General features: G+C 33.9%; 1 protein-coding gene across 1 annotated transcript; it reads left to right on the top strand.

Annotated features, from left to right (window-relative positions):
• Nucleotides 1-6,742: 6,742 nt before the first annotated feature.
• On the top strand, nt 6,743-7,039 carry LOC100717581 (non-histone chromosomal protein HMG-14-like). Its single transcript, XM_063239751.1, has one exon. It carries the CDS (start codon nt 6,743-6,745, stop codon nt 7,037-7,039), a length of 297 nt encoding a protein of 98 aa, XP_063095821.1.
• Nucleotides 7,040-13,243: the final 6,204 nt, after the last annotated feature.

The raw sequence follows: 13,243 nt of genomic DNA, 5'->3' as shown, positions 1-13,243 counted from the left end.
TTCTCAGATAGGCTTACAGTAACTTGCGTAAAATTTAGATTTTTGCACACACTTGCAAATAAGCTGGTCAACTTTTCTTCACAGATTCCAAGAGATCCAGTCACTATCTATGGTTCATTGGAAGTCTGTGGAACAAATCAACTTGCCTTCTACAGGAATACTGATATGGCAAAAATGTGTTTCTAGAGTTTTGTAGAAAACAGTCTTTACAGTTGTTTTCAGTAGGCAGGCAATACTGTATTCACTATCATAGTTACACAATTCCTAATTCAATACCTTCCCCTCAGGATCACTTGTTTTTCTACAACACCCACACGCATTCATGCAAACACACCTGTTTAGTGCCCATGCACTAAATCAGTGATATAAATGGAAAGAAGTTTGGTGGAATGTATCACCATAGTCCAAATGAGCAGACTGTAATATTGTAGGATAAGATGTGCTGAAAGATACTTTCTTACTTAAATTTTACACTACATATAGTGTACAGAAGTGCTCACTCCTCTTTCATGTGTATATTATCATAACTAAAAAAGCATCATTTTGAAAAAGTACCAGAAAGTTAAAACAGTCTAGAACAATAGAAAATCAGTCCCTGTATTTGAATTTTAATGTTAATACAATAAATTTGTAGTTTCTCTTACAATATTCTAAGTTCTAATTTCTAATACAATTTCAACATGGATTTACAAATGAATATTACAAATGATTTAACAATCTCTGACTTCTCTGTATGTACCTATCAATTAGGAAGTAGCATATAAAACTTTTGACTTTTGAAAAGAAAATTCTAGAAAAAGATATATTGTCACTTAGTCATGTTAGTTACTACAAAATTGACTTAAAACATTTTTTTCCAGTAGAAAATTTAACAAATAATACAAAAACATTCTTTAATTTGAAGGAGCAATGTTCTTTGCAGTCTACTTTAGACACTAATACAAATTATTTCAGAGCCAGAAAAGATTTAAATAACATAAATTAGCTAAAAATAGGGTACTTAAAATTAAAGTGGAATTATCATTTTAGGTCATTCAATAAGTAAATAAGCTTTCTTAAGAAACCTCTAGTGAAAAATTATAACAGTAATAAAATTGAAGTACCCATGTTCCCTAGTTATTGTGAGATATAAATTAACAATTAAATACTTGTAAAACATAATATACAGTGATACTAATGTATGTTAGGTAGCTACCATTTAGTTTATAACTAAGCAAGTAAATATAGCAACAGGTAAAAAAAACAGCCCTTTTTAGGAATCAGATGGTTTTTCCCTCAGATCCAGTTCCACCTTTATTTTCTCTATTCTGTGACTGAATTCTGTAAAATGCTCTCGTTTTCTCTCTGCTAGCATTGTATGATGCTAGCAGAGTCCTGAGATAAGGAGCTCCTCTTGTTTCTGCAGCCCATGTCCTCCTCACCAGCATATCTATCACTCATTATTCAGCAATGCTGACCCTTACAGAGACTGGCTGTGTCTATAGCCTCATGAATTTATTCACTTTGGGGTGGTTGCAGGTTATGGTGGCTGTTGTGCTCTTTGGCAGAAAGTTTGAGTCTCAGTCTTAGAAAGTAGCTGTTCTGTGGTCAGCTCTTGTCCCTTCCCCATTTCCTCTATCATGCAGTCTTTCTTTTCTCTAGGCTAAACAAAGCTATTCTTCTACCCCTTCTATTCTCCTTTAGTCTCTCTCATGATGTTAATCATGTTCTATTACTTAACAGTTCCATACTGTAAATTTCATACTTAGAATTAAATAGCATGATTTCTGTATTTTGGTTGGATCCTGACATATATTCTGTTCATTTCAAAACAATAAATGGATTTGTTAAAAAGATGAAAAAGTCCTAATAAAATTCATTAAAAAATGAATAACTGAAGTAGCCATGCTTCCGAATACAACACGACAATTCATTCAATTGTCTATATTAATATTGGAAATATGATTTCAAAAGATCCAACAATAAAATGTTGGTAAAACTAAAACTTTTATTCTGTATAAAATATTCAGTAATTCTTACAAACTGATAGGTTTGATGATGAGACCAAATGGGAAATCAATTCAAATAGAGTACAGTAAAAGTCTCTTGATATAATAGCAATAACCATTTGAAATAAATGAGAAAAGAAATTGAATATGAACTGAGTAACTGTTCTACCAAGACAATGTTGTCATGTGTAAGCACTGCAAAGAAGTTCTAAACAGGTGAGGAGAGGTATACTACCATCTGCATACAAATGTTCCTAAATTTATGTGCACTCTAATGCAATTTAAATCAAAAGTTTAACAACTTTTTATGTTGAGGAATTTAGGAGTTGATTATAAATTTCTCAATTAAAGAAGAACAAAAATAGTCAAAATATTGTTAGAAGACAAGGAAAAATAACCTCTACCATGAAATCTATAAAAGCATAATATTTAAAATACTGAGATTCTTTCTGGAAAAAATACTGATTAAACATTTCAATATAAAATATCTATGAGGATTCCCATAAATATTTGTGGATTTAATTCATCACTTAAGACAACTATGTTTTTTTTTTTTTTTTTTTTTTTTTTTTTTTTTTGTACCAGGGATTGAACTCACGATCTCGCTTTTGCCAAGCAGGCACTTACCCCTCTAAGCTAAAGCCCCAACCCTTAAATTTGTTTTTTGAGACAAGATCCTGATATGTAGTCCAGGTTGGCCTTGAGCTCACAGTGATCCTCCTGCCCCAACCTTTCAAGTGCTGGGATTACAGATGTGTGCCATGATACCCAGTTTAAAAACAATTAAAAACTTGTTATCAAATAGTATTGAAAAGCTTATTTGGAAAATAAAAAGATAAAGAAAAATAAAAATATCTCACAAAAATTAATTGCCACATAAATGTAACAAGGAAAAATCTTATTCATGAACAAAAGTATAAAGTTGATCAGAATTCATTTCCTGACATTTGACAGATTTTACTATCTTTGCTGCTCAATCTTTCTTTCATGACTCACATTTGGAAAAATTTAGTTAAATGCCAAGGTGGTCTCTCCTTTGACAGTTTTGGAAGGTTCAAAACACACTGACTACTTCTTATCCAGGTAAAATTTTCAAACAATTTTTTTTTGTTCTTCTCCACTGTAAAATTTTTAAAAAGTATAAGAAAACAGGAGGAGCTATGTCAGGGCGGAGCTAGTATGGTTGAGATAGTCAGAGTGGACATCCCTTGAGCAAAGACTGAAAGGTAGTGAAGGGGTGGGTTAGGAGAACATTATTAGGGTGATCATTTTGGAGTGAGCAGGAGAAGAAGCAGAGTCTGAGAGAGAGAAAGAGTAAGACTGGCTGTTTAAGATTAGAAAGAAAGGTAGGATGGTCTATGAAGAGAGGACTTGCGGAACAGAAGTAGGATTTTTTAGGTCATATAATTGTTAGAGATTTTTTACTATGAAGGTAAATACCAAATTGTATGACCAGGAAAATACTATGATTACAGATACATCTTTTCTCTATGCTAGGAGTCCTAGGATAGGCAGCCAGGCATCCTCTGGACTTTGGGTTGAAGGAAGTCATTTTCAACATCAGCCTGTTGGCTTTCAATAGATGGAACATTCTTCAAACTTCATTATATCTAAGCATCATGTGAAAAAAGGACAAAAACAAGCAATCAGTACCAGTTTTAGGCTGCATCTATTATAATATTGGCACACTACAGCTTAGGCTATTAGGAATCTGAAATGAGCTTTGGGAAGATATCCTTAAAAATCACAATTATTCTGTCTTCGTTTATGTGCTACAATTTTTCATGCATATATCCAACTCAGGGAAGTATTTCAGCAGTAGTGACTGATGAATGATAGACACTTGGTTGTTGTTAAATCCTCTACCTAAAGATCTTCTTCACCAGAAAGTGCTTAAGAGAGAAAATTTCAAAAGTGATTGAAGTGTCAATCAATTGGTGAGTAAAAAAATGCTGTCTTCACACAGAGTATGACATGAAAGATGGGAACGCACCACAGGGAAGGAGAGCAGGAGCAGTAAATCAATGAAGAAATTCAAGAAAGACCATTTAAATACAGGATTTTAAAATAGAAAAACATAATGTGTAACAAAGATATAAGAAACAAAGTGGCTATGTGTTCCATTATTTTGCCAAATGGAATGTGTGATATTTAGAAATCTGATTAGGCTTTGCTAATGTATTTAATAATTACTGTCAGACAATAATGCCAGAAAGTTTTCTAGTAGTTCAGATTACAGCACTTGAAGGTATAAAATACTTTTTGACATGTGAGAAAATAGGATATTTCCCTAACTTAAAACTAGTTATTCTACTGATTATACCAAAAAAGTCTAGATTGTTAAAGCTTATAATACAGATTCATTTAATAACCACTACCAAGAAACATAAATCTATGATTAACAACCAATTATCAAAATAATTTTCAGTTTCTGAAGATAGCTACAATATTTACATTAGTATCTTAGAAAGTCATAAGGCACAAGCTAAATTTCTAACTTTCAAAATATCTTCACTGTTCACAATGAAGAATAATATAAAATATTCTTATTCTACAAAGTGTTATCTCTTTTAAGGCATTTATCACAACCTCTGCCACATTTCTTACTATTTAAGAAAAAATTAAATATCCAAAATAACATTTATATCATCTTAAGGGCATAAGTTTGTAAAACAAGAGGTCAAGGACTGAGTTTATAGTCATAAGTATTTGCTCCATGACCTATGCAATAATTTAATCACAAAATGCTCAATATTATAACTAAAACTTAAGTTTTTGACAACTGAATTACACATTTAATTATACATAGAAATTTTTACATGTGATGCAAAGAGGCATTTTTCTTTCTTTAACGCAAATTAAATTGTAAATGATTATTTTCTAATATTAGGAAAAGGATACATTCTAATATGTTAATTATTTGAAGAAAGATTCTGAGTTTATTTTTAATACTTGAACAATTATGCTACCTAAATAAGTTACTCTAATATTTTCAGGAAGATAGCTATAAAAATGGAGAAACTGGCAGCAAAGTTCAAAATATGCAATGACTAAACCTAGTACTGTGATCATGTGATACTTTATTGAGGAAATGTTTCAAAACAGTAATTATCCATTTTTATTCCTCACTTCCATCTCATGGTACAGAGTCTGCAGCGGATTCTTCAGTGAAACTCTGACCTTCACCTACCATTACCCAGTCTTCCACACTGTAGTTATTTTGTCCCTTTAAAAGACTCTTATTTGCAGACCTGTTTGATAAACAGATGGAATATCTTATTCAAAATTTTCTTTTTTCCAAAATATTGTATTACAGACTAGAAAAGAATATCAACAAATAACAAGCCATACAAGGTATATTATAATGATTATTACAACAATCTTATCACAATTATAATGGTTGTCATATGTTTATAAACTAGAAATATTTTTTGAGGGAATTTTGAGTCTTTGAAGAAAATCCTAAAACACAGCATTAATGGAAGTTTGAGAACACACAGCATAGCAAGGCACTGTGACATGAGGAAAATTTTAGGGATTATATTTGTTCATCCTCTGCATTCCTACCACATTGTTATGGGAGCAGCCAAATGTATTTAATGAGGAAAGGATTAAGAACATAGTTTCACAATTTACAATATTTAGGGTACAAAGCAGGCACAGCAATTTGTTCTCAGTGAACTGTCAGTGAACTAACATATTGACATATATATTGCCTGTTTCAATAGTGTATATATTCAGAATAGAAATATGTTGTCTATGTATTAATGTACTAGATTATTACTACTACCTGAGACAGTATGAAATCACTTAAAGAAAAGATAAAGGATCAGGATCCCAAGAGGTAAACTTGAGTGAGGATAATTCTAAATTGCTTATAATAATTTTAAATTAAGTGATCTGTGTATACAGTGAATCAAACATAAGACAAAGAGCATCCTTTTCAATGCAACAGTGGTAACACCAGCTAAATTATAGCTGTAAATGTTGTGATTGTATTTCGTTTGTGGTGTGTAATTCAACTAGACTGAGAACTTAAAATCTAGGGGGAAAATTATTTAAGGATTCAGCTGAACAAGGCAGATAATAACACAAAGAATGATGTGTCATCTATTTTTGTGTTTTGTGTGTTGATGTGAGCCGTCTTACCTCCTCCAAAATCAAATTAAATGAGATATAGAAAAATGATACTTGGTAAAAAATTCATCAAAGTAAGTGACCGAGAGTCTACCTGAGGTTTAACAGAAAATTTTATCTACAAAATACAAAAGTTAAGTATTGTAAAGCATATTTTCATTTTAGTAAAACTCAATATAATATGAACTGTGGCATAAAAATTAAAATGGGAATGTATCTATAAGTATAAAAAAGGATAGGAAATGCACTGAATGGGGTAAAGTAGGAAATAAAATCAGATGCATTATATACATTGTTCTTATTAGAAACAAAAATATGCAGAAGTGATTTTATAACAAGCATTTAAACACTGATTTTGATTCTAATGTGTACAGTGAATCCAGAAATCAGAGAAATAAAATAGGCAATACATTAAAATATTTAAAGTAAGATGATGCTTATATTTGTAAGAGAAAAAATATATGAGATCATTTTTTTTTACAAAATTATTTTAGAATAAAAAACAATTAAGATATAATACACAGCCAGCAGCTCTGGTGGTGGGAGGAGAGGCAGAGCCACCACCTTCTGGTGTACCCCGGTCTGAGGCTTCCACATGTGCTCTCCATGTCACCAAGATGCCTAAGAGGGAGGTCAGCTTAGTCAAAGGGATGGCGAAGGAGGAGTCCAAGAGGAGATCTGCAAGGTTGTCCCCTAAACCTGCTCCTGAAAAAGTGGAAATGAAGCCAAGAAAGGCTGAAGGAAAGGATAAATCTTTGGACAAGAAAATGCAAGCAAAAAGGAAAAGGGGAGAGGAGAAAAAACCATCTGAAGTGCCTAATCTAGAGACCAACCAAGGCTCACCTGCCAAAAATGGAGAATCGAAAAACAAGGTGAGCTCAGCCTCTGACGAAGCAGAAGAGAAAGATGCCTAGTCTGATTAACCACACACCAGGCCTTATCAGTGGCCCCAGGTTCCTTTCTTGTACAATCCAGAGGAATATTGTTATCAAGTATTTTGTAAATGCAAAATTTTAGTAACTCTGCAAACATTTATGAAAAGTAAGGAATCCCACCTCGCCCTAATTTTTTTAAGTTTAAATGATTTTTTAAAAAGTTAAATCATTTGCTGGTTATTTTTTGGTACAAACAGAAAATAGTGGGATTCTGAATTATGGCAGGCTGTGACTATCTTGGGTGTCAGCTTAACATGCCAGAGGTGAGCATTAGTTTTGTATCCTGCAATAGAAAGCATACTAAGTGGCAATTTGGAATCACAGTCATGTGTTTGGGATGTCTTGGCTATATTAAATGACTTCTATTCCTATATTGTTTTTAGGAGTATTGTTTCCTAAAGAAAAACCACTTCATGACCTATGCCCTGTCAAGAACATGTGCATTTCATAACACCTTTATTCATGGTAGTCCAGTTTGCATAATTTTGTTACTGTGTTGTAAAAGATAAAAAAGTTGAGTTCCATGTATATCACATGAAATTGTGAATCAGTGGGATTTAAGTAACACTTTGCCAACATTTGAAAATACTGATACTTAATCTTCTTACAGAAAATTTGCCTCCAAGTCTGAAGTTGGAAAGTCACTGTCAGTGAACCAAACAGAGAACTGAGATAGCAGGAAACCTGCATCAACCTGTGGTGAGTGATGGTTATTTCCATAGGAAAAAAAAAAAAGGGGCTCCAACAGACAACATTCTGGGACTGGACAGACTGGACAGACTGGCAAGAACAAGGAGCTACAGTGACTTCAGTCAGCTGCTCCCTTCCAAAAAGGATTCGTGGGGAGTGCTTGACCTGGGTCACGCCCCAGACTGAGACCCAGTAGGCTAGCCCAAACCAAGTCCCTATGCCTGGCAGTGCACCCTAATGCAGTGAAGCCCTCAACAGGTTGACTGACCTGGAGGGGAGGGCCCAGCATACGCTGCCCCACTCTGTACCTCCAAAGTACACTGCAGTCGGCAGAAGCACCTAGTCAATACATTTCAGACAAACTGAAACCAACAAAGAAAGAAACCAGGACCTCCTATATACACCTGTATGGAAGGAACAAAAAAATGAGAAGAAGAAGCAACAAGAAAGGGTCCCTAGCCCCCAACCCGGAGAACATTGATCCTGGAAAGGTAAATGCAAAGGAGATTGAGAATGGCAAACATGCAGTATCAGACAGCACCAGTGGACATAAAGCGATATCTTTGGTACCTCATAGATGAGTTCAAAAGTGAAGTATTTAACCAAGTATAGCAAGATGTAATAGAATAATAAAAGAAATGATAAGCACCTCTCAAGAAAAAACAGATGGAAGAATGGAGGAACACAAAAAAGGGGGACAAATGCTTGATGAAGAAAATAGAGAAAACATAGAATACACGAAACTGGTTCAAAGGATTACCAGGAAATTTAAAAACTCCATTGAAAACTGGAAAAACTGCTTGAAAGAAACTAAGGATAGATTATATCTGAGCTGGAGGACAGGTTTGCAATGTGGGATCATGAAAGGAAAAATTTCTTAAAAATAAGGAAAAAAGCAGTAACAATACAAAGGCTAGAGGATGACAAGAGGATTTATAACTTAAGAATAAAGAATGTGAGTGAAGAAGCAGGGGTACAAACGAAGGAACTACAAAGGCTATTCACAGAAATAGTCAAGGAAAAGTTCCCAAATATAGGAGAAGAAAATGATATTCAGATGTATGGGCATACGGAACTCCAACCACCTACAACCAAAACAGAACTACACCCAGGCATATAATAATCAAGATCCCAGAAATCCAATATAAGAACAGAATATTAAAAGCTGTCAGAGATAAGAAACAGATTATTTATAAGGGAAAGCCCATCAGAATTATGGCAGACTTCTTGGCACAAACCATCTAATCGAGAAGAGCATGGAGTGAAGTATTCCAAGCCCTGAGAGAAAATAACCTCCAGCCCAGATTGATGTACCCCTGAAAAATTGTCTCTAGAAATTAATGCAGAAACAAGATGCTTCCAAGATAAAGAGGAACTGGGGGAATTTACAGCCACCAATCCAACTCTACAGAAATACTGCAGGACATTCTAAAGAGAGAGAAAAGCACCAGGATTCCAGAAACTGTGGCTGAGAGGCCCCAATGAATGGGGCAAAAAGCTAAATGAAGAAGACAAGTAGACAACTAATGATGGAAAAAGAGCACAACAGAAATGAGGCAGAGAAAGTTGGATATAATTTCTAATATAGATGGCCTAGATACATTAAGGAAAAAAAGAGAGAATTGTAGGCAGAGTGGATCAAGAGGTACAGTTCACTGAGAAGCTCTTAATAGGTGATATAATTAACCTGAAGAAGGGTATTTGGATCAAAAATCAAGTATGAGAAAACAGAACTCTATGTGATAGGGAATCACAGAGTAATAGGGGCAACTGAACCAGTATATGGATAGGTTGGAAAGACAGGCTTTAATAGGTGAAGAAATACATTTAGAGATCAAGTCCAGGAGTGAGAAAGTTTGGAAACACTTAGGTAAATAGCAGGTTGTCCTCCCAACCTGGGGGGAGGGAAGAGAGACTGAAGGTAGGGGAGGGAAATGAGAAAAAAAGAAGCAAGATATATCATGTACAGGTACAAATTCCATATGATGAATGACCTACATTCAACTCTTCTTCATTTGTTTACTTAAAGGTTTTTTTTTGTTTTTTTTTTTTTTGTTGTTGTTTTTTTTGTTTGTTTGTTTACAGTATTGTGTTATTCTGAAGACATAATGATATATTCACTAAGATTCTCACTGGAGAATTTTCAAATTGTACTGGAGGTAAAAGTTGGGATTTTGAAGGAGGTATTGCCTAACTGACGATTTACAACATTGTGGTAAGAGTGAGATGCATCAGTAATAGAGACTATTACAAAAGTAAAGAGAAAGTCTTCCTGACCCAGACTACAGAGTTCCTTGTCATAAGCCATGGTTTTGACAGTTAATTAAGTTTCAACTGAAGAGATAATTATTCAGTTATGTTTATTACACATATTTCAGTTGAAAACTGTGAATGGTATATCAAAGTTGGTAAAGTAAACCAAATTTACACAGACTGTGCTCTTTTACCTTATATAAGCTATGGCAAATTATATGACTGACAAATATTTAAATTAAAAAATAAGCAAGGAGAAAAATTTCAATATATTATTGTTTTTTAACACGTCCCTGATGGCTTGAGCCACTAGAGATAGACACAGATTATTGTGTTTGATGGCTTCTATAACCCAACAGAACTGTCCCATGCCACCTGATGGGACAATCACAAACAGTAACACATATGAAATACTGCCCTGTTGCACAATATTAATGATAGTACTCAGACATTATCAAATTTTTCTAAGTTGATTGGCAATCATGATAATTTATAAAATAAGTTGTCAGATCTGGAGCAGATTTTCAACAAACAAACAAACCCTTCCCCAACTTGCTTCTATCCTTGTATACTATGACTTGCTTGGTGAATGGCACTTTATCAAATGTGCACAGGCAGACACTGACGAGAACTTCGACACTGAGATTTGCTCTTTGCTGTACTTGGAATTGTGCATCATATAAATGAGTACGTTCTGCAAGATGACATGCCACACAGAGAAGAAGTGATGCACCCAGCTGAGTGCTAATGGTCGAATATGTCAGACATGAATGAGGCCATCGTAGATTATTCTACATCTGATCAGCTGGCCAGTCTGCCAGTTAATTATAGACGCATAAAGTATTACAGTATAGATTAAACTTTGCTGGTCAAAACTAGAAAAACCAGCTCTCTAATCTATGGAATTATGAGTAAATAAAAAACATTATTTTATATAAGCAAGTTTAGTGGGTTTTGTTGCATAATAAAGTAACTGGTAGACAGCATGAAAAACTTTATGTTGAACTGTAAACTAACCCTTCTCAATTACTATATGCCCATGGTGAACAAAATCATCATACAGGCTCAGCTTCCAAAATCATCATTCATGCAATTTTGACAATGATATCATTTCTTTATGATTGAGAAATCAAATGTATAATATTCTAATATTCTTATTGCATAATTCTCCTCAGTGAGAAAGATAAATTTCCAAATATTGATCCCATTAAAATTTTGTTTTAACGTCACCAAGAAAGAATGAATTTGAGGGGCCAGGGATATAGCCCAGTGGCCAAGTGTGTGCCTGGAAAGCACAATGATCTTAGTTTGATTCCAAGTACAAAAATAAAATAAAACAAAACAAAACAAAATAAAATAAAATTGATACAGATGAACAACGCATGACAAGTTATTTTCCTGTATACTTAATATAAATATTAATTAAATATATGCACACAAATTAGCCATAATTGTCCCCATGGCTTTATATAATGGAAAATTCCTGTGAACTTTTCATCTGAAATACCATCTTAGATAAATTCTATTATGGCAATTATTTATCTTTCTAAAGCTGAGCTGTTTCTGTGGAATATGTAATGCTGTATAAGGATATATTACTTCCAAAACAATTTAAAATTTTTGCCATATAAGGTGAGAGTCATTTTGAAATTCAATCAGTACTTTCTCACTAACCCTGTGCCCCAACTACTGACTATAATATTTACTAAGTGAAACTATGTGTATTAATTACTCTCTGATTGCCAGCATAAAATAACTGGCATCTGAAATTTAAATATGGAAATGTTCATCTTGGCTTATAGTTTTCAGATGACTCAGTCCATAGTTAATTGGCTGCAAGGCAGAAATGGATTGACAAAGGACTTGGCTCAGAACAGCAGCTCATCTCCCAGTAGACAGGAAGCAGAGAGTGGGAGTGAAGAATAACAATACACCCTGCAAGGTCAGGCCTCGTTGACTCGTTGACCTACCTCCCACCAGGCCCCATTTCCTGGTTAGGATAGCACCTCCATGATCCAAACACCTTACAAACACATGAGATTCTGGGGAACATTTATATGTAAAGTATAAAATCTTAATTTTGGAAACCACACTTAAACACAGCTATGAAAATACATTTTGTTCTCATTTAGAAATTGGGGTTAACTTCTGTCTTTTACAGAATGGATTATAATTGAGACAATTTGATAATGTATTGAATTTAACAAATCAAAATGATAGTGTTAGTATTGAATTCTCTTAACATGCTATACAGATAATCCTCAGGTTATTCTCTTTGTTAACTTTTCCAAATTTCCCAGACAATGAAACAAATGGATCGTTAATTTAATATCATTCAGGCTATATTTATACCAGGCTATTGATAATTTAATCAACCTTCTAAAATCAATTACATTCTACTCTATTTAAGTATAACCTGACATTAACACTGAGGATGTAGAAAATGAAATTTGATTGCTTCCTCAGGTTCTTCATCATGAATACATGATGGAAGCTTGCCAAGCACACTCCCTCACCAGAACTCTACACCAAACCAAAAGTATTCATCAGTGTTTTATGGCACTTACTGTTCAGTAATCACAGTTATCATTCTAGGTCCCACAGTATGAGTTTTTCCTATTGAAGCAAATGAAGTATTATCAAATACTGAACCTCTCATATTTCTTGATAATACTCAGAGGAACTACTCAGTTCTTTTTCATCATTTCTCTCTGTTAAAATTCTGCACATTATCTACAAAGTGGTATCTAAGGTTCTGGCAAGCAGAATCTTAATGCTCCAGACATTTAGTGTGAATGTCGAAGTCTGTGATTTTCCTCATAATAAATTTCAATTGACTGGTGTCATTTACTGGAAAGGTTACATGTGATTGAATTTATGACCATTTGCTGCTGAACTCAGCTTATAAATTGCTAATGATTCTGGCAGAAGAGTCAGTTTCTTATGCCAGTGAAATATTGGAAGTTAATTAAATAGCCTCAATAACCTCTTTTCACCAAAATGCCAATGAACTGCTGAGAAGTTAAATAAATGCACTACTTGGTATCTAGTGATGTCAAATAAAGTACTCAAATTATGCATTTTCCCCAGACTATTACAGCAATCTTCTAAAACAGATTTTGAATGGTTGAATCCTTAAAAGTGAAGTACTTATGTAAAATACAATGTTTTGTACTACCATTAGTCAGAATCTTGTCAGGTAAAAGGAAAAGGTACACAAAAATTTAATATTGCAGTTAT

This window comes from Cavia porcellus, unplaced genomic scaffold (genome assembly GCF_034190915.1).
Source record: "Cavia porcellus strain 051 isolate PalLab524CR breed Dunkin Hartley unplaced genomic scaffold, mCavPor4.1 scaffold_29, whole genome shotgun sequence".
NCBI lineage: Eukaryota > Metazoa > Chordata > Mammalia > Rodentia > Caviidae > Cavia > Cavia porcellus.
Note: the sequence above shows the minus strand (reverse complement) of the source record. Positions and strands in the feature narration are given on the sequence as shown.